This window comes from Gorilla gorilla, chromosome 3, assembly GCF_029281585.2.
Source record: "Gorilla gorilla gorilla isolate KB3781 chromosome 3, NHGRI_mGorGor1-v2.1_pri, whole genome shotgun sequence".
In the NCBI taxonomy this organism is placed as follows: domain Eukaryota; kingdom Metazoa; phylum Chordata; class Mammalia; order Primates; family Hominidae; genus Gorilla; species Gorilla gorilla.
Window position 1 is genome coordinate 119,420,963 of NC_073227.2, and position 22,867 is coordinate 119,443,829.

At 36.4% G+C, this 22,867-nt stretch overlaps 1 protein-coding gene across 2 annotated transcripts; it reads right to left on the minus strand.

Annotated features, from left to right (window-relative positions):
• Positions 1–614: 614 nt before the first annotated feature.
• ADH4 (alcohol dehydrogenase 4 (class II), pi polypeptide) lies at positions 615–21,020 on the minus strand. Of its 2 annotated transcripts, none has more exons than XM_031010297.3 (9): positions 20,741–21,020; positions 19,216–19,317; positions 18,081–18,222; positions 15,602–15,689; positions 13,005–13,236; positions 8,056–8,316; positions 3,744–3,879; positions 3,135–3,273; positions 615–1,004 (listed from the first exon to the last, which is right to left on the minus strand). In XM_031010297.3, exons 1-9 carry the CDS (start codon positions 20,756–20,758, stop codon positions 980–982), a joined length of 1,143 nt encoding a protein of 380 aa, XP_030866157.1. In that variant the 5' UTR covers positions 20,759–21,020; the 3' UTR covers positions 615–979. The 2 variants fall into 2 exon arrangements, with proteins under 2 accessions (XP_030866157.1, XP_030866159.1); XM_031010299.3 differs by lacking the exon at positions 20,741–21,020 and adding an exon at positions 19,703–19,842.
• Positions 21,021–22,867: the final 1,847 nt, after the last annotated feature.

Below are 22,867 nucleotides of genomic sequence, written 5' to 3' on the forward strand. Positions count from 1 at the left end.
GTATATATATAATGTATATATGTACACATGTATGTGAAATATAGTGATTTTTTCCATTAAAAATCTTTTTATTGTGGGAAATCTTTATTTTTATTTAAAACATTTTTTATTTTAAGTTTTGTGGGTATTAGGTATATATATTTATGGGGTACATGAGATGTTTTGATATAGGCATGCAATGTGTAATAATCACATCATGTAATATGGGGTGTCCATCCCCTCAAGCATTTATTTGTGTTACAAACAATCCATTATACTCTTTTAGTCATATTAAAATGTAGAATTAAATTACTGTTGACTATAGTCTCCCTGTTGTGCTATCAAATACCAGGTCTTATTCATTCTTTTTAAAAATTTCCAACTTTTATTAAGTTCCAGGGTACATGTGCAGGATGTGCAGGTTTGTTACATAGGTAAACATGTACCATGGTGCTTTGCTGCACAGATCATCTCATCACCCAGGTATGAAGCCCAGCATCCATTAGCTATTCTTCCTGATGCTCTCTCTCTGCCGACTCCCTGCCCTCAACAGGCCCCAGTGTGTGTTGTTCCACATCATGTGTCCATGTGTTCTCATCATTTAGCTCCCAGAAAATTTTCAACATAGACAAAAGTGGAGAGAAAAGTATAATGAAACTCCATGTATTCATTACCCAATCTAAAAAAATTATAAACATATGGCCAATCTAGTTTTATTTATTATCTCTTCATTCCCCACTTTCAACTTCCCAGAACTAATTTTAAACAATTTCTAAAGATGATATGATTCTATTCATAAACACTAGTTATTATTATTATTTAACACAGGGAATATTCATATATATAACAGCTATAATATTTAAAGCTCTTTTATGTTCCCATATTAAATGTAAATATTTGTTTAAACTCATGGCTTTCCTTGGTTCATCAAATCAGGTAATAAATTAACCAGGCAGGTTCACATTCAATCAGATAGTATTCCAAATTGCTCCTGGCATCTTCAAAAGATGAGGATTGTTCGGACGCTGTTAATAACAATAAAACATTAATCAGTATAATTTTCATGATAAATTTAACCAAAGCTCACAAATAAGTTTTGCCTTTTCATTTCAGGATCTGGTCTTCCTTTATAGATATTCACTTTATTAAGCCTAATTTCTTTTATCCCATCATCCTCTTCCATTCATGGTGTTAATAATATTTTATGCATGTGCTAGTAAACTTGGGGGGAATTGAGGACCCTTACTCACCTTAGGCAGCGTCCTTGTTACTCAGTGGTGCTGTTGAGGAGAATTAGAATGTACCAAGGAGGGAGTCAGGTTTTAGTCTTGGAATAGTCACTGTTCTCAGATTTCCTATAGCTGAGGGCAAAGTTGAACATCGAAGGAGGGAGCGGGCATCAAAGTTGGTGTGTTGGGATGCTACTTTTTAAGAACCCAGATGTTCTTATTTCTGGGTAACTCCAACATGTAGACACAAAGAGGGGGATAAGCCTCAAGGACAGCGCAGTCCTTATCTCAAATGTTACTGCTGGAACTGTGGAACCCCTGCTATGAGCAGGGTGCTATGCATAAATGTTTTCTTCACCCAGGACTGGAAGACACCCCTACCTGTGGAAGGAGAATCTCTGTGTCCTTTCCTCACTCTGGGGCAGGATCACTACACCTCAACAGGCTAGTCAGTCATTGTATCCCATCCCCTTCCCCCCACTTCCTTGCTTCTTTGCAGTTGGGTGGTAGGTGGGCCTGCCCTCTCTTGTGCTTCCTGTGCCCATATGGTGGACACACCTGATGAGGCCCAACCTCTGCCTTCCTCACTGCCACCTTTCCATCTGTGTGGGCAGTCAGGTGGTATTCTCAGTGGGCCAGAGAAGGAGCAGGAGGCCTCACTCTGGTGTCTACCCCTAGGCTGATTACCAGGGAAGCCTCCTGGGAGAATGTGGGAGACTTGCCCATAAAGCAATGCAGCATTTTCCACCTGGCTGCCACTTAGCATTCCTTATGGGTGTATTCCATAATTGAGAATTCTAGGAGAAAAGGTTTGTGTTAGAGGATATGAATACAAGGGTGTGAGGCTCAAACCCCACTCCAACCTCTATCTCCTAACTTGAGGAGTATTCCTTATGGGGATATTGAAGTTGTATAATACATTGCAGGGCTTATATACTAAGTTTACATGGTGTAGCTTAAAAAATAATGCTTGTATTTTCTTTTTATTGAACTTCCTTTTGATATGCTGTGACTGACACGTTTGCAAATTGGGGAGTTCATGTCAGTGGGGATATTTCCTCAGGTTTCTTCCCCAAGAAGTAGTCTGGGTCCTCACACCATGAAACTATCTTCTTCTTCTGCAACATTTATTCCCTGCTTCAAATCCCAGTTATTTTAATTTTACTTTAGCCTTTTCCTCCTCTCTTTTGTTGTATCTTCTCTTTTCATTTCTTCTTGGTCCTGCGTCTCCTCTATGTAACATTGTTCCTAATGTTTTTGACCTTTGTTTCTATTGATCAAGGCTGTGCTTGAACATTTTACCTAGAATCATTGATCCTAGCCTTACTAATCCCCCAACCCCTAAGAATCTTCCAGCTGGAACACTTCTATGCATCAGTTCCTGGGATCCCTGACATGGGAGCACTGTATAACTAAAATAGTGGATCAGAAGGTATCTTAGAGGAACTCCATGACAAAGCAAGAGAATGAGACAGTTGGGGCATCCTTTACGTGTCTGATCCCTGCCACATAGGCATGGTTTTCACCCCATTCTGATTCTGAAGGGTCTGGGGTAGGCACTCTGTGTCAAACTGCAGAACACCACGGTGCTAAACTCAGGGGTACACTGTACTAGAGGGATCTAACATTATACTACACAGAAACCTCTCTTTCTAGGGAGCAGCCCCAACTGAGTTAATGGTTTGTGAAATGGAAATTGTATCAATTTATGCCACCATTCTATATTGTAACAGTGTACAGATGTGCATTATTGAAATGGAAGCTTTTCCCCTCTGAAATGGCCACTATTTAATCTTTTAAGCACATCTAGTACCTGGGATGTGGAAAATGTCAGAAAAAACAAGCTGGTTGCTTCTTAACATCAAAAAGAAAATAGAATCATTGTAAACGTTTTTTAAATCATTCAGTCATCTATTAGTAATGTACCTTTTTCCTTGGTTCATTAGGTCAAATGCCTCACTGATTTTGTCAAAAGGCAGGGTATGGGTCACCAATGCATCCAGATTGAATTTCTTATTCTTATAGTCAGTGACCAGCTTTGGGATAGAATCTACACTTTTCCAACCTGTAATGTGGACAAAATGCGAAATAAAGACATGGCACTTGACACGAAGTAGTTTAATCAACATTTGCTGAATGAATGAAATTATTAAGTCAGATTTGGTTTGCTTCAAATAGATTAAACTCCTTCCATCTTTAATTTTCTGTACTTATATCTATTTTAAAATTTTTCTTTATAAGAAAAATTTAAGATTATTTTCCACTCTATATAAGAAATTATCTCGATAAGGTCAATGTTTATTTTTTGTTCCTCCATGTTGGTTCATTCAAATGCAAATTAAATTTCAATTTGCAAATTATAATTACCTTTTTATATAAATTACTTATAAGTAATTAATAGTTTTTATGTAGTATTTGGATATGCTCTAGGGATTCAATGGTTGAATAAATTTATTTCTTTTCGATAGTCTTCACTCTAAGAATTTCAGAACTACTAGGAAAAAAATTTAAAGCTATGAAGAAAAAATAACTGACCACCAAAGAATGTTCCATTTATAGTACGGCCGATTATTAGCTCCTCTGGAAAAATAGTCAATCCTTTGCTACCAGCAGCTACTCCAATGAAAGTACATGATCCCCAGCCTGCGGTTGTACAGTCCAGGGCTGCTTTCTGTGATGGAACACAAAAGAATACTTCAGTCAGTGGAAAAGTAGAATATGAACTCCAGTGTGGCAATGTACAATGCTTTAGAAAAAAATTAATCCAACTCTGCATGTAAGATAATGGGATTCAAGCTAATGACATCATAGTATCATTGTAGATTGAGCCTTGAGGGCCCACTGTTCCATTACAAATAGAATGTTCAGCACAGTCCAGGTTCAGGTGACTCATGCCTGTAATCCTAGAACTTTGGGTGGCCAAGGTGGGTGGATCACTTGAGGCCAGGAGTTCGAGACCAGCCTGGCCAACATGGCAAAACCCCGTCTCTACTAAAAATACAAAAATTAGCTGGGTGTGGTTGTGCCTGCCTGTAGTCCCAGCTACTCGGGAAGCTGAGGCTGGAGAATTGCCTGAACCTGGGAGGAGGAAGTTGCAGTGAGCCGAGACCACACCACTGCACTCCAGCCTGGGTCACAGAGTGAGACTCTGTCTCAAAAAAAAAAAAAAAAAATTGTTAGTAAAATAAAAATAAAGATGTCTAAAAAATCAGCATACATTTGTGTGTAAGTAAATAAGTTTTATATTTGCCTCGGCTAAATGTTTAAAGTGTCAGGGTTTGGCACAAAGGTTGTGAGACTGTAAACCCAGCCAAATCTATCGTTGTGTGACTTTTTTTTTTTTGACAAGTAAGACTAATTTAAAATTGTTAGGTCAATAACAGCAACTGAATCACCTAATTTATCAGCAAAATACCTATGTGTTTAACCTTATGGTTCTTACTTAGGTTTTCACCTAATGTTTAGACTTTAGTTAACAAGGGCCAGGCATGGTGGCTCATGCCTGTAATCCCAGCACTTTGGGAGGCCGAGGCAGGTGGATCACTTGAGATCAGGAGTTCAAGACTAGCCTGGCCAACATGGAGAAACCCCGTCTCTACTAAAAATACAAAAAAGTAGCCAGACATGGCAGCATGTGCCTGTAGTCCCAGCTACTCAGGAGTCTGAGGAAGGAAAATTGCTTGAGCCCAGGAGGTGGAGGTTGCGGTGAGCCAAAATCGTGCCACTGCACTCCACCGGGTGACAGAGTGAGACTCCATCTCAAAAAAAAAGTTAACAAGGAAATAACTTTAAATAATGGCTAGTTCTGCATAATATCTCAGTTATCAAAAGTTATCTAGATAACTATTAAAAATGAAAAAGTATATGTAAATGAAATAAATGCTTATAAGTGGACTTTTTGTGTAATATAAAATCTGAAAATTATTTTAAATTAAATAATAAATGCTGGATATGTGAGCATTTCCAATTAAAAAATTATGATATAGGAAAACATGTTTCTAAAATTGTGAAATGATTTCATGTATAAAATGCTTACATCTAACAGTTCAGGATTTCTTGCTTTCTAAGTTTTCATGAAAATTTAAGGTTACTAGGAATAATAATTCTAATTCATATAGATATATATGAATATATAAATATATAAATATATAATTGTATTCTCTTTTTTTTTTGAGGCAGTCTCACTCTGTTGCCCAGGCTACAGTGGAGTGGCGTGATCATAGCTCACTGCAGCCTCAACTTCCTGGGCTTAATTTATTTTCTCACCTTACCCTCCCAAGTAGTTGGTACTATAGGCGTGTGCCACTACACCTGACTAATTTTCGTATTTTTAGTAGAGGTGGGTTTTTGCCATGTTGCCCAGGCTGCTCTCGAACTCCTGGGCTCAAGCAGTCTGCCCACCTCAGCCTTCCAAAGTGCTGGAATTACAGGCGTGACCCACTGTGCCTGGCCTGTATTCTTATTAAAGAATAATTTTACATAATTTGGAGATTATTTTAAAGTTATTTACTTAAAAAGATAAAAAAGTAAGTAGGGGAGAGAAATATAAAGTTATAAATATAAAAATGTATTTTTAATAAAAGGGTTATTAAAAAAGAATAATTTCATATAAAAAAGAATATTATGGTAAAATCTTGTCCTAAAATAAAATGACTGATTATTTAAAAAGAAAAAATTAGGATAAGTCAAAAGTCCAAGCATGTCATAGATCATCTGTGTAAGTCATAATAAGTTTCATGAAGAGGAATTTATAAAAAAATTTTGTATGTGATTAAATTTGCTGTGATTAAAAGAGGATTATTTAGAATAGTCTTTCTAAGATTATTCCCCTATGTTAAAACAAAGTCTCTTTACAGTATTGATTTGCTCTTAATACAATTAAAAGAAACTTAACTTTTATTTTTATAACCTGTTTCTTTTGAAAACTTCTCAAAATCATATGTCAGTTCAACTTTTGCTATGTCTCCCTGCTTTCAGCTTTGTCTCCCCTTGGACTGAGATAACTCTTTTCTTTAGCTTTTTCATCAGCTATTATAAGTTTTTTTCCTCCAGTTCTAACTATTCTTATGGCCTGATACTAAAATGTTTTATCTTAAAAGTCTAGGAGTGAATGTTTTCCTCCAGTACAACTTGATTCTGTACTCTTGGCTTTTCTTGATATGTTTAAATTTTTCAATGTAACCAGAAAATTTCTCATGAAGTTACTAAGAATTATGTATTCCCCTGCTGTACTCATAATCCTGAACACACTTTTCCCATGTCTGATTAAATTCAAGCACTTTTCCCATCAGGTTTATTGAAATGGGCTTCCCATAAGGAGAAGCAGTCACACTACCAGTTTTTCTTTCCATTTCTGGTAACTGACTTAAGAAACAACATTTTACATTTTATCAAAATAATTCCCATGTTGTCTACATTAGGTTTTTAATTGCTTAAAAAATAGTGTTAAGGTTTTTACATCCATACATCCTCATGTATTGCCTTTAAAGTCTTTTGATAATCTATTTGGCTAAATAAGCAACTATTGTTTTACAATGACCTATGGTTCTGTTTTAATCAAATATTTTGAGGCCTTTAACATTTTTGACAAACACTTTCAAAATTAAATTCTAAATTAAGTCTCTGACTTATTGCTGGGGGTTATCAAAGCTCTAAAAAATTAATCACTGCAAAGTTATAAAATCTTTCTACAGCTTCCAGTCAGGTCATAGACTCCAGTATCACTACATTCAGCTCCTTAAAAGGGTCCTTAGCAGGTGTTAGTAAACAATCCTTGTGCTGGTAAGCTACAGGGTGTTGACCCTTGGTTTAGAGGGTTAGAGGTCATTGGAACCTAGAAACATAGCTTTTCCTAGCTATAGAAACTTTTGGTGGGAGAGTAGGTAACTCATCTTTTGGTGATTAAATAAATCCTTCTCTTTCCATTTGGATTCTCTAATATAATTCTGTTCCATAATTGAAAATGACTTTCATGGTATAATAAGTCAGCTTAATAATAGAAGATACTAACTTTTAGGTCAGTGGTTCTCAACTTGAGAAATTAATTTTTAAAATGTTGTCAGTGGGCCCCCAGCACACAAGAATATCCTGGGTTTGGCCCATTCATTGGTATTAAAAAAGCAACAAAACAACGAAAAACCCCTCAGGAAATTCTAACATATAGCTAGTGTTGAGACTATGTTAATATTAAATATAACAACACATGCACATATTGTTTATTAATTTTAAATATTATATACTATTAAAGAAAAGATATTCTACATTAACAAATGTTAATATTAATAATGTATATAATGCATAAGATAGCTAAGCAAAATAGGTGTTTATTCCTATTTGTGCATTGCAGTTAATTCATCCCTTTATATCTTTTGCTAAAGAATGCTGTCTAGTTAATGCACTTGTCATTTTATTTGATTTAATAGTCAAAAGGAACATTTCTCTAATTAAAAATGAAAAAAACCCTAAAATTGTCTCCAAGGAATAGGAATTGGAATTATCATAGAAAACAAAATTAGAAAATATTATCTCCAGACAAATAATATTGAGCTTTTTAAAGGGATCTCAAAAGAAAAATCAACATCTACAAATAATGCTGGTATGGCTTCTTATCACAAGAGAAGACTGAACTCACCAAGATAGTACTGGCATTTGGGGGGACACATTCATGGGCATTGAAGGAAATGGAGTATAGCTGAGGGAATGGGAAATGATTTGTGGCTTATAGTTCTACCCCACTGTCATCCATTTGAAAGTACTAAGTACCATAATAAACATAATCCACTTTCCCCTATTATTTGACAGCCAAAGAATACATTGAAAATATGATCCAAGAACAAAATATACATACCATGGTTTCAGATCCACCTGCACAGTCAAGGGCAAAATCCACACCTCCCTTGGTCAATTCAATGATAACTTCCTGGATCGGTTTATGTAAGTCTCTAGGATTGAGGCAGTCAGTGGCTCCCAGGGCTTTAGCCTTTGCAAACTTCTCACTGTTGATGTCAATACCTATGATTCTGGAAGCTCCTGCCGCTTTACAACCCATTATAGCAGAAAGACCCACACCTCCTAGGCCAAAGACAGCACAAGTCGAACCAGGGGTGACCTGCAAGCAGGAAAATTATAAAGTAACTTCTAAAGCAGCCAGTCCCACTTTTTTTCTTTTAAGAGTCAGGAGGAAGTGGGGGCATGAACATATGAATTAAAGACAGCCTGCTATTAAACTCTATGATATAGCCAATGGAGGAAATCTGCCAATGTGAAAATGGATGCATTACTACCTAAATTTGGAGAATTATTTAGTGTTCATTAAGATTATAAGAAACAAACCCAAGTAAAAATAATTCCCTTGTTTTACTTTTTCCCTTCAGTGTTATCTGAACAAAATTTGAAAACCCACACATTCTGAAGGGTTTATTGCTTTCCTTTTGAAATTGGATCACTATTAATTTGACGTCTATATTTCGAATAGGCCTCATTTGGTTGTATTAATATTACAGTGATTTACTTGATCACTCCAAATCACCAGTTTGGAATGAAGTCCAATTTGTTTTGCATGGCATGAAAGGATTTTTATTGTCTGACCTCTGTTTACCTTCCAGCTTCATCCCCATGATATTCCCAGTACAAGAACTGCGAACAGATTGTTGCACTTTCTTCTCATGCCGTAGTTGACGCTGCTCCCTCACACTAATGTACTTTTCACCTTATTTTCTTTAATTAAAGTATAACCTATACTCCTAGGCCTGACTTCAAGGACATTCTGTCTATGAAACTTTTCTTGATTTTTCAATCAGAAATCAATGCCTGTCTTTCTGCTTTTCTTGTATCATATAATTTATAACCTGCCTTGATTGTGTGTGTATGTGTGTTTCTTTAAAAGACTGTAAATTTTATGAAGGCAGAAACTTTTAAAATTCCATATTATTGTGAAAGAGTCTTCTGTATATTGAGTCTTTAATAAATATTTGTTTTATTGCATTAAATGGAAATAATAGATAAGATGGTAAGAAAAGATGCTATAACTGGAATATGTTATTCTACAGACTAGTATAGCGATAGAAAAATACTACATAGAGAGATACTTAATATTTCCTAATGAGGATGCAAAGCTGTTAGGATTAAAACATAAACAAAAGGAAAAGAGAAAATCTGCTCAAGGTAAGTATTAATACATTCTAAATTGGAAACAAAATTACTAAGCAACAGGTAAACTGCAATATTTTCCTTATTTACTATAATATTAGGTATACACACCCTTGGCTTTTGCTACTCAGAGGAAATAATAAATATGTATATATATTGCAATATTGTTCTTATGATGGCTTCTTTACTGTAATGTTGTGGCATGTGTTCAGTATGATTCTTAATATATTTCTCCAGAGTCTCAGTTAAAAAGAGGCTGTGAGTCTCTTAGGAAGTGGAAATGCATTTTTCCCATTGCAGCAATGTAACTAGTAGTTGGATTCTCAGGCTAGCTCACAACAGTGTGTAAATATAATATGCTGCATTACTTGTATTATACAACTGGACCCCTGTGTGTAAAAGTGCCTTTGCTTGCAGAACTTAGGTGGGGTCACTATAAATTGCCCCCACAATTTGCAAGTGGGTCTACACACAGTAGATGATTATCTATCTGCAAGTACCACTGTTAGAGGACATTTCCACACTTCCAAAGGTCTCTGTGTAATGTTGTTTAATTGGCAGTAAAGGATACAAGCACATCAAAAAGAAAGAGGGGTTCTGGTGATGTTGGTGTGTTCTCAATAATTATACAGAGAGGTTGCTTCACTTTTCTTCCCAGAAGTAAGTTAAATTTTACTAAAGCTCTTGCCTTTTGGGCAGAATTACTGATACTTCACTTCCCTTAATTTCTTCCTATCAGATTCATTTCTCTCTGAGCATCTCATGAGGTGGCTTAGCAGCTAGAATCTCTTCCTTAACAGTGGGAAGAACAACTCCTGGAAATTTAGGTCGACTTTGACTGGATTTAAAAGAAAGCTGTACAATTCCACTTCTGTATATACAACCAAAGGAAATGAGATGTGCATACCCATGTTCAATGAAGCATTATTCACAATAGCCAAAATGTGGAACCAATCCTTAAACAAAAGGAAAACAGAAAATCTGCTCAAGGTAAGTTTAATACATTCTAAATTGGAAACAAAATTACTAAGCAACAGGTAAACTGCAATATTTTCCTTATTTATCAATAATATTAGGTATGCACACTTCTGGCTTTTGCTCCACAAATAGATGAATAGATTAGAAAAATATGATATGTATATACACAATGGAGTACTAATTATGCTTTTTAAAAAATGAAAATCCTGTTATGGTGAAAACATGGATGAACCTGGAGGACATTATGTCAGGTGAAATAAGCCAGGCACAGAAAGACAGATACTGCATGATCTCACTTACATGTGGAAAAGACAAGCTCACAGAAGCAGAGGCTAGGATGGTGGTTACCAGAGTCTGGGGGGATAAATGACGAATAGGAGGATGTTGGTCAAAGGATACAAAATTTCGGATAGAGTGGAGGAATAATTTCTGGAATTTCATTGTATGCTATGGTGACTATAATTAATAATAATGTATTGCATATCTGAAAGTTGCTAAGATAGTAGATTTTTAATGTTCTCTCCACAAAAAGATAAGTATATGAAGTGATGGATACATTATTAGCTTGATTTAATTATTCTACAGTGTATATATATATCAAAACGTTAATTGCACTTCATAAATGTGTAAATTTTTTTCAATTAAAAATAAATAAGTAATTAAAAAAGAAAGCTGTAGCTGAACCTCTAGTGCTAATGGCCCTTAAAAGGACTGGAGTAGTAGAAGAGGATGGACTGCATGGAGCCCAGCAAAGGAAGACCTGAAGAGTGATACTTCTTCCCTAAGTCTCTAGCGCCATGCAGCAGAAAACAGGCTTTGACTGCCATGTGCACATCTGCTGTCAACTCCACCCAGCTACTAGTACCCTTCTCTGATTGTAGTTTGCTTTCTAATACAATTTTTTAATTTTTTTATTAATGAGTAATTGTGTGCGTAAATACATTTTTAAAGGGAGATAACATGCTGATAGCAAAGGGTAGCATTTTTGTCTATGTGGCAGATAAAATTCTCAATGAAGAGTCATACTTTGGTATCCTGGCTACTAGATCAACCTCTTATTGTGGTGAGGCTGACTTTGTTTCCTTGACACTGAACAACTCTAGGTAACCTGATAAAAAGGACTTTCTGAATTACAAAGCCGAGGACCAGGCCTCACCAGGATGTTTTATGCACCTGGTTTTATTTATTCATTCGTTGAAAAATTATCAAGCTCCTATTATGTGCTAGGGACAATTCCAGGCTCTGGAGCTATCACAATGAACAACAGAGAGTTCTTGCCCTCAAGGAACAAATAGTACAATAGGACAAAAAAATAAATGGGAGATTTCTCTATAGTGTGATAAGAATGAAGACAGAGGCTGGTGGTGGCTGATGCCTGTAATCCTAGCACTTTGGGAGGTCGAAGTGGGAGGACTGCTTGAACCTAGGAGTTCAAGACCAGCCTGGGCAACATAGGGAGACCCTGTCTCTATAAAAAATTAAAAAAATAGCCAGGCATCGTGGTGCATGCCTGTAATCCCAGCTACTTGGAGGGCTGAAGTGGGAAGTTCACTTGAGCCCAGGAGGTCAAGGCTGCAGTGAGCAATGATCATGCCACTGCATTTTAGCATGGGCAACAGAGTGAGACCCTGTCCCAAAAAAGAAAAAAATTTGGGGTGAAAACTGGGAGGGATACCCAAAGCATGGCTGAGAGCCTGAAGTAGATCTCTGAGAGGAAGTGATAAGTGGAGTCAGCCTGAAGGAGGTAGGGCAGTCTTCTCTGCATTGTTGCTGGAAGCCAAGTGTGGAAAGCCCAGAGACCACAGTGACTGAAGCCTGGAGACTCAGAGTGGAGCCAAGGGAACAGTGATTGCACAGTGGAAAGGGAGAAGTAGGAAGTCACTGTAGCCTACTGAGGAATTTGAGCTCACCCTGAGGGAAAAATGAAATAATGCAGGAAAAATAAAATCTTCAGACTTGTTGTTTGAAAGACCACTCTGGCTGCATTTTACGGTTTTGAGTCAGGAATAAAGATTGATGTCAGGGAGGTTCAGATAAGCAGGTTGAGATGTCCAATTGTGAGATCCCTCTTTGATATCTCTCTAGTTCTAGATCAGATGCTTTGTAAGAGTTTCTAAATTCTAACATGGGATTCCAGGGACACATCTGGTCAACATTACGGCTGCTACCAGAGACCCTCCTTTGAAGCCACAAAGGGACATGATGAGTAGCAGAAATTAATTACTACTGATGGAGGGATATAAATCTGTAGCAATAGGGAGAAGACGGGTGGTTGTGTGAAGATGGAAGTGAGTTTCTGTCATTTTTGTTGCCCTTTGACTGAGTCAGCTGTCCTAGGATAAGCATTCATCCTTAGGAGACATATTTAAACAGGCTGTATTTAAATCAGGGAAGATCTATAACCTAATATGTTAGTATAGTATAAGAACATATGCTGGGTCAATTATATGTAGGCTACTGGGCCAGATGTTTTACATATATAATATTATTCAATTATCCTCATAAGTATTTGTAGTAGAGATTATTCTAGAGGGATTAAATAACTTGCTTAAAATCACAGAGGTAATAAATGACACAGCCACAGTTTGAAGATAACTAACTCTAGTTCATCTGTATCACACTGCCTCCTAGTAACTTCTGTTTTACACAAACTGGTGTTTAACCATTTACCTTGGCATTGTTGATTGCAGCCCCATAGCCAGTTGAAAACCCACATCCAAGCAGACAAACTCTCTCTAAATTTGCGTCATCATCTATTTTGGCAAGATTGATATCTGACACCACAGTGTACTGAGAGAATGTACTGGTTCCAAAGAAATGGTAAACTGGTTTTCCTTTGCAGGTAAACCTGCTGGTTTTGTCTTCCATTAGTTGTTGATCACTAGCAGGACTTTTGAGATTACTAGAAAATTAAAAAAAAGAGTGATACAAATAAAGAGAAGTTATAATAAATGGAACACTGATCATTTTCCTACAAAATATGTTGAGCATTATATATGTTTGATGACAATTTACAAGACAGAAAAATTAGGGAAACAACAAGACTTTTCACAAAATATAGTTTGTTGGATAACAGCAAATTTTAAAAATAACAGCAACAATTTTTTAAAAAGTAACAGGGTGTCATTTTGTCACTCAGGCTGGAGTGCAGGGAACAATTTTTTTTTTTTTTTAGACGGAGTTTTTGCTCTTGTTGCCTAGGCTGGACTGCAGTGGCACAATCTCCGTTCACCGCAACCTCCGCCTCCCGAGTTCAAGCGATTTTCCTGCCTCAGCCTCCCGAGTAGCTGGGATTATAGGCATGCACCACCACGCCCGGCTAATTTTGTATTATTATTATTATTATTTTTTGAGACGGAGTCTTGCTCTGTCGCCCAGGCTGGAGTGCAGTGGCGCGATCTCAGCTCAATGCAACCTCCGCCTCCCGGGTTCAAGGAACTCTCCTGCCTCAGCCTCCCGAGTAGCTGGGACTACAGGCACGCACCACCAGGCCCGGCTAATTTTTGTATTTTTAGTAGAGATGAGCTTTCATCGTGTTGGCCAGGCTGGTCTCGAACTCCTGACTTCGCTATCCACCCGCCTCAGCCTCCCAAAGTGCTGGGATTATAGGTGTGAGCCACCTCGCCTGGCCCTAATTTTGTATTTTTAGTAGAGACGGGGTTTCTCCGTGTTGGTCAGGCTGGTCTCGAACTCCTGACCTCAGGTGATCTGCCAGCCTTGGCCTCCCAATGTGCTGGGATTACAGGCATGAACCACCGCACCCGGCCAGGGAACAAACTTTTATTGAATGCTTTTGTGTACCAGAAATGCTTTTAAGGGCTTTACATGTATTAATTCTTAAAACATTTTTGTTGTGGAAAATTTGAACATGTATAAAAGTAGAAGGAATAGCATAATGAACCCTTATGTGTCCATGTCCCAGCTCTAGTAACCATCAACTCATGGCCAGTCAGGTTTCATCTATTATTCCTCCACAATATCTGCTCCCTCCCCCACATTGGAATATTTTGAAGCAAATCCCAGATATCACGATTTCATCTGTAAAAACATTACCATATATCTCTAAAGGATTACTTTAGGTCCACATTTTTGTTGTCTCTTAATTATCTTAAATTATAGATCCCTTCTCCCTCTCTTTTTCCCCTTGCAATTTATTTGTTGAAGAAATTGAATCATTTGTCCTATAGAGTTTTCCTCATTCTGAATTTTGCTCATAACATTCCTGTAATCTGGTTGAACATATTTCTCTATCCCTGCATCCCCTCATAAATTAGTATTTTTGATCTAAACACTTGATCTGATTCAGATTTTATATTTTTGTGGTAATACTTTATAGGTGGTATCGTATATTTCATTTGGAATATCTAATTATCTCTTTTTATAACATTTATTAGAAAGAATTTATTGGTATTGCCTAAATCCATTATTTCATTAAAGCTTTGCAAAAAAAATTAGTTCTTTGAATATCTAGAACAAGTCTATGAAGCAGGCATTATTTTGCTCCTCATTTTATAGATGAAAAAATTGAGGCACAGTAATAGATGTAAGAGTAGTACAATTTTAGCTTCTTAAATAACTGCTTTCAATTAGTGTTAAGAATGAAAGGATCCTTCTGTAGTCTAGTAAAGCAAAAACAAGATGATTAAGATTTTAGACTCCAGAGCCATACTGCCTGGGTTAAAAACCTGTCTCTAAGACTTATAACTATGTTGCCTTGGAGTAAATTACTTTACTGTGCCTTATTGTATCCCTCTCTCATCCCTGTAGAAGTCGCTATTATTCTGAATTTGGCATTTATTATTTTAGTGATTTATTTATGCTTTTACTACATATACAAATAACCATAAGAAAGTATAGTATTGTTTTTGTATATGACACTTTACTAAATATTCCTTCAGCAATTTGCTTATTTCCCTTAACATTATGTGTGTGAGATTATTTTATGTTAATACATGCAGCTCAAGTTTAGCCATTTTTTATTGTTGTATAGTAGTCCATTGTGCTACTACATAGCAGTTTTAAATTTCATTCTCTTTCTGATGGACATTTGTGCTGTTTTAAATTGCTTACTCTAATAAACAGTGTTACAAAGAACATTCCAGCACATGTTTCTTTGTGTGCACTTGCAATAGTATCTTGTACACACCTAGGATTAGAATTAGTGGGTGGAAGGTTTGCACCTCTTCAAGGCCATTTAGGTAATGTCAGTATGCTTTCCAAAATATTCATTCAAATTTATACTAATACTAACAGTGTAGAGTGCTTACCTGATTTTCCCACACAAATTTGTGAGTGGACTCAGACAAAACTTGCATTTTCTACATAGAGGTGCATAAAGTGGAATTACTTTGTCACCTAGAAAGAAAGGCCATATGTTGGATGGTGCCTAAGGTGTTACTTATAGCTTCTACCAGATAAATCAGTGGAAAACACCTTTTCTTTATAGTATACATTTTATATTCAGTGGAAAGTATAGGTGGCTACAGTATTTCATTACCTTACAAGACTGCAGATTCCCCAACGTATTGCATATATTGTATTTTTTTAAAAATTACTCTGCTAGGCAGTCCAGCAACAAATCTATGTTGATATCATCAGATACAGAACTCTGGGACTTTGCTGTCATTGTGACTCTCTGCATCATGACTATTGTTTATTACATTTCCAAACACCATGTACGAAACATAACATCCTTAGATAATAGGAGAGGTAAACAATTATAGGTTAGGTATAAACTTTATATCATTGCTATGTTTCACCTTTAGATTCACTTTCAAATTCCACATTTTTCCACTTTTTAATAAATTCCAATTTAATAGTGACTTCTGTGCTTCGATGCCTGAGGTCTAATGATGGTAATTCACATTCATTCAACATTTAATACATACCACGCACCATTATAACTACTTACATGTATTATTTCAGAACTTAATTCTCAGAGCAACTCTTTGAGATGAGCCCTATTTTTATTCACACTATAGAAAACAGAAATCTGAGCTGAATCACAGAAAAGTGACATAACTGGCCAAGATCACATAGCCAGTAAGTGGCAGAGCTGGGGCTAAAGGGATTATATTGGCCAGACTCCTTCACTGACACAAAATTTTGGGAAGCAATTTGTTTGTACAATCTTTTTTGGAATGGAAAGATACTAATATACCTCTAACTTTGGAGTATTCTCATTAAAAGAGAAAAGAGTGGCATGGTTCATCTGGCCTGCCAAATGAGGATTACATAGCCCATATTCCAGTATCTGGAGGATCTGTTGTAAAATGTGGAGTAAATAATTTCAGCTATTGGTGTGCTTCATTTAGGTATTATCTTTATCTTACAAACTTCCAAAAAAACACTTCAGCTAACATTGACATATATATAATATTTCTCACTAAAGCTACCTCTAAGTCCTCATTCTTTACATAGTTTGCTGTTAATATTAAAATAGTTTACTTTTTTATATAGAAGTTATTATAACATGTCATTTAAAAACCTTTTATTTTACACCAGGTGCAGTGGCTCACATCTGTAATCCCAGTGCTTTGGGAGGCTGAGGTAGGCAGATCACCTGAGGTTGGGAGTTCAAGACCAGCCTGGCCAACATGGTGAAACCCTGTCTCTACTAAAAATACAAAAATTAGCCAGATGTGATGGCTCATGCCTGTAATCCCAGCTACTCTGGAGGCTGAGGCACAAGATTTATGTGAACTTGGGAGGTGGAGGTTGCAGTGAGCCAAGATCGTGCCACAGCACTCCAGCCTGGCACAGAGTGAGACTCTGTTTCGAACAAAAAAAAAAGTCTGGGCAAGGTGGCTCATGCCTGTAATCCCAGCACTTTGGGAGGCCGAGGTGGGTGGATCCCCTGAGGTCAGTAGTTCGAGACCAGCCTAGCCAACATGGTGAAACCGCGTCTCTACTGAAAATACAAAATTAGCCGGGTATGGTGGCACATGCCTGTAATCCCAGCTACTCGGGAGGCTGAAGCAGGATAATTGCTTGAACCCAGGAGGCGGAGGTTGCAGTGAGCTGAGATCGTGCCACTGCACTCCAGCCTGGGTGACAGAGCAAAGCTCCATCTCAAAAAAAAAAAAAAAGGAAAAACAACACCTTTAATTTTAGATTTAGGGGTACATGTGCAGGTTTGCTATATAAGTAAACTTGTGTCATGCAAGTTTGGTGTACAGATAATTTTGTCACCCAGGTACTAAACATAGTACCCGATAGTTATTTTTCTGAGCCTCTCCTCCCTCCATCCTTCATCCTTAAGTAGGACCCAGTGTGCCTGTCATTGCCCCATTTGTGTCCATGTGTTATCATTATTTAGCTCCTACTTATAAGTAAGAACATTCAGTATTTGGTTTTCTGTTCCTACAATAGTTTGCTAAGGATAATGGCTGACAGCTTCATCCATATTTCTGCAAAGGACATGATCTTGTTCTTTTATAAGGTGTCATTTGTTAAACATGGAAGTTTCAGTTAGAGCTAACCTCGTAACTTTGCTTCATGGGACAATTTCTCAGTGCTATATGTAAATAAAGTGACCACATTTCCTAGATTTTATTAGACAGTTCTGATTTCAAATATTCTGTCCTATTGCTAGACTGTGATAAATTGTGTCTCTCGTTTTACTTTGGAAAAGATGGTCCCCTTTTGTAAATAGAGATCAATTATAGCATGCCAAGCCAGGACTCTATCAATAATTATCTCTGAAATATTGTGACATTTCCATTTTTTCTGAATAAAATAAAATACCTGGTTTGACGTTGGTCACTCCTGGCCCAATACTTTCCACAATCCCTGCAGCCTCATGGCCAACGATCACTGGGAAAGCTAGGCCCTCAAATTTAGAATCAATAACAGTGGCATCAGTATGGCACAGGGAGGTAGCAATGATCTACAAGGCAATCACAGACTTGAATTGTGTTTCTGCAACTATATTATTGGGCTGGATGTTACATATAATATTAGGCTTGATGTCATTTTAAAACTTTATAGGACTTCTAGAACTCAATAAAAGAATCACCTTTTGAAAAAAGAACCAATAAAAATATACTGGGTTAGATTATTTTCCTCTTATAATGCATCTTTGTTTTCTACCTTTTGCTGTTGTCAGAAAATCATAAAAGAGATAGGATTGGCAATTATTGCCTCCAGGAGAGGAAAAAATCAAAGGTAATAGGGCTTATTGAAATGAAGTTGAGGTAATATACCTTTTACAGTTGAGAGAACATCAAATCAAGGATTGTCTGAATTAATTACCAATGTATACCTATATTCTTCTTTAAGGTTCTGTCAGTGAGAATGTCCCATTCACTCTCATGTACAGACTCTTAATGTGGGGGTCCTCAAGGAAAATATAAGCCTGGTCAGCTTGGGAGAAATGGGGAAATTGTCCAAACTTGCCATCAGTGATCTCACTCCATTCCATGCACTCTCTTCTCCCTGTGACCTACTCCTGTCCCTTCCTCTGGATACCCAGGACCCTTCGGCTGCCTAGGGCAGCACGTCAGGTTTTTTCTTCTGTCTTGTTTTCGATCAAATTGTCTATCTTCCTTTTAATAACACTTTCAAATAATTAGCAATTGGAAAGCAAAAAGAAAACCTAACTAATTCAAATCCAAAGTGAATTCCTTTGTCTGATTCTTAGGGTAAATGATTAATGTTAAGATCAATTAAATTTTAAGCCCATTATTTGAAAATTACTAAAATAATGGATGATTTATTCCTTTTTGGGATAATGCCTGTTTTTGACTGAATCTAAAAATACAACTTCCCTGTACTAGAAACTCCAAGGCCTCTGAATCATAGCACAGAGGATTGACCTGACAGAAGCCAGGTCTCCACTTGGGGCCCTGTCTGTTCCCACCCAAGGAAAGTCTCCACTTACCTGAATGCGAACTTCATGAGCCTTGGGGGGAGCTACTTCAACCTCTTCAATGCAAAGGGGCTTGCCTGCTTCCCAGGCGATGGCTGCTTTGCATTTAATAACCTGAAAGAGAAAAAGAAAAGGAAGAAGGAGATAGAGATAGAGATTTTGACAGGGTTGGGGGTAGGAGAGAGGAGATCATGAGAAAAAATTAGAATATATTGATACTGTAATTTCATGACAAAGAGTTAAAGAGTTTGTAGCTGGATCTTATAGATATTATTTTAAAGACAAGGGATCTTAAAGAAAAATAAGAAGTTAAATTCTACATTATAGTCATTACATTTTTTATTTCTTGAAAAAAAAACAGGTGTATTAAAGTTTACCTTGATATAATGTCTCAAGTTTTTCCCTCTATAACAGAGAGAATAGATTTATGGAGTTTGAATAAGGTAGATGGCCTATAAAAATCTATTGAGTGAACTGTTTGAAATCAGCTCTGAATTACCTGAGTCAGATAATTGCTGGAGAATAGATGTGTTTTACATCTTTGCAACTCGAAGTGTGGTCCTCGGACAAGCATTTATTCACATCACTTGGGAATTTGTTAGAGATGAAAGCCCTGCCTCAAATCCACTAAATCAAAATCTGCATTTGAACAATATCCCCAGAGAATTCATTAAAAGTCTGAGAAATGAGGCTTACATCATTATTAAATTTATCTGTAGGATATAAATTAAATAAAAATTTCATCTAATTGTAAGAATTTGGGTAAAGATGAATGAACAGAAATTAAATATTTAGGATTCTATAATCCCACTTTTTTCTAGCCTCAAATTATATTTTTAATTTCAAATATAAGCAACATTGAAAGAAAGTAGAAAGAAACAAACCTATAATCTTCTGTTCTAACACTACTATGCTTACATTTGGTATACTTTTCCCAAAGTCTTTGACCACATTAATATCTATTTTTCAATAGTTACATAATTTTGAATTATGTTTTTGAATATTATTTATTTTGTTTCAAATGAGGTATATATTAATTACAGGAAGTTTCAAAATGCCAAGGCCTATCAAGTTTTTAAAGACAAAAAATAAAATAAGATTCATCTGTAAGCTCATCGCCCACTTTATGCTTTTGATGCAGATTCTTCGAGTATCCCCAAATAAGATACATTGTCCATAGTATTTTTTAATATACTTTTTCTACTATTAATATACTGTGAACATTTTCCCATATTCTCCTGCAACATTATTTGTAACATATGCATATTATGTTTTATGGTTACAGCACAGTTACTTAAATCTCTCTTCTTTTGGCCATTTAAATAATATTAATATTAACTGAACACCCTTGTAATAAACATTTTGGCAATCCACAGTTAATTTCCCTAGAATAAATTCCTGGCATAGGGGCCACTCATATCCTTTTGATCAACTGTAAGTCACTGCTTCCTGAGTTCCTGAAGGAAGCTTCTTTTAGCCAAACATACAAAGACACAGAAAAGCACAAACTGAACAAAGATACAGCTTACTTGCTTACTTTGCCCTTGGTGCCCATTTTTCTTTGGGAAACTGTGTTGGAAGTTTCTTTCTGAGTTAAGAAAGCTTCAAACTCCTACCCAGGGAGTTCCTTGTCCTATAATGAGCTGTCTTTGAATAAATACCATTCATGTTGCTTAATTCTCCAATCACTTTCTTTTCTCCTTTGTTGCTGTAATTCACAGCCCTGCCGGCCTCTTACCACGTCATTTGTACTATTGGACTTCAGCTGCAAACCCCGTTGCTCCCAGTGAGCTCCAAGATTTTTTAAATTCTTTTTTCTTTTATTGAAAAATATAAAATAATAGAGAAAAGCCCATTAAACATATAAAGATGAATTAACAAATAATTATGAAGTAAAGGAAATTTCTACTCCTCAGAATCGCCCATTTAACTTACCTGTTCTTCTCCTTCACAACCCTGATAATCACTTCCTTGCATATTTAGTGATTTACTACCTATTTAAGCTTCTCTATCCAATAGTTTAATCTAGCAAAGCCTTTTTATGAATGGAATCATAGTGTATGTATTGTTTCATGTCTTTTTTTCTCCCCTCTACTCTATGTGAGAATCATTCACATTGCCTGTGGCTGTAGCTTATTTTCATTACTCTAGAGTATTCCAGTGTATGAATTGAACATAATTTATTCATCCATTTTCCTTTTTGCTGTTTTTTTTCTCTTTGCTTATGATTAATTAGTGGTTACATACAAATTCTTTTCATGTACTTGGTTGCACATATGCTTGAGTTGCCTTAAGGAAAATTCAGAACTGATATTCAGCCAGTACCCACTATGAAGGCCATGCCAATTATCAAAATATTGAAATATTTTTATTCAGCTTGGTAAAAAGTCACTATCCCAAATCCCCAAGTTCCCCTTCAACTCTGTTGCAGCCCTGGGGGCCCCTATTTAGTCACTGCTAAGGAGCTACTCTTTTTGTCCCACCTGATGTGTGAGTCCATCAACCAGCCCTGATGATTCTGGGTCTCTGGCTGTCCCCCTAAAACAGAGTAGTCCCTGGTACCCCAGTAGATAAATACCTAGTGTCCATCTGACCTCCTGTGGCTGTGGCCTCCAGTGCTGTGGGTCAGAACTCCCCTGGAGTCACATGTATATGGCCATTTGTGAGAAATGGAGTTTCCTGTCTGTACTGGTTGTTAAATATTTTTTGACTAGGAGTGGAATTAAAGTCTTCAACTTTAATAGGCAAGGCCAAGGAATTTCACAGAATGGCTTCACCTACCAGCAGCAGTGTATGAGAGTCCTCGTTGCTCCACATCCTCACCCATGCTTGGAATTGGCAGACTTTAAAAATCTTCTTAATCTGGTCATGTGTAAAGATATCTAATTCTGTTTTTAATTTGTATTGATCTGATTATTAGTAAGGATAAGCACCATTCCTGTACTGGAGTCAGCTCATACTGATTTTGTTGTGCTTATTCTATTAACTACTGAGAGATGTTTAGAAATCATTATGATTACTCTAATTTGATCATTACACGTTGTATGTGTGTACTGAAGTATCATAGGTACTTCACAAATATGTACAATTCTTTCTGTACATATTAAAATTAAAAATAAAAATGAATAAATAACAATAAAATTATTTTAAATAGTAACTAAAAATAAAAAGAAACAAAAATACATAATTATTATGAATTTGTTAATTTCTGATAGTACTTTTTTTTTACTTTACATATCTTGAAGCTTGATATTACGTGCATGCAAGTATTCTGTGTTCCATGTGTTTTAAGAAATTTAACAACATTTTTACTACCTTTCCCTGGCAGTGTGTTTTCATTATCTACATTATTTCTTTTAATAGTCCCCTAGTATTCCACCATCTCTTAAATATTTCAGTTGTTCTATTAAACTTTTAGAAAGCGTAATTTATACTCTTTGTTTCCACTTTTTCACTAACCACATTTCACTCAACTTGTTTGATTTCCATCTCCTTGTTCTATTGAAACTGTTTTCCCCAATGCAATGCATGAGTTTTTTTCAGTTTGCTCTGATTGGAACATCTACTGTGGCCAACTAACCCCTTATATTTCCTTAAGGTGCGTCTCCAGGTTCCTATCTTGCATCCCCACTCTTTCTATTTGGATATGGTCTTTTTCCTTTTT

What these genes read in the sequence shown, in the direction of transcription:
- ADH4 (XM_031010299.3), bottom strand. Translation starts at nt 19,777, where the DNA reads ATGCTTGTCCGAGGACCACACTTCGAGTTGCAAAGATGTAAAACACAT. An exon ending in CTCATGAAGTTCGCATTCAG is followed by an intron (nt 18,223 to 19,215) that starts GTAAGTGGAGAC and finishes ATTGCCTTGTAG; the next exon opens with ATCATTGCTACCTCCCTGTG. An exon ending in CTAATGAACCAAGGAAAAAG is followed by an intron (nt 1,005 to 3,134) that starts GTACATTACTAA and finishes TGTTATTAACAG; the next exon opens with CGTCCGAACAATCCTCATCT.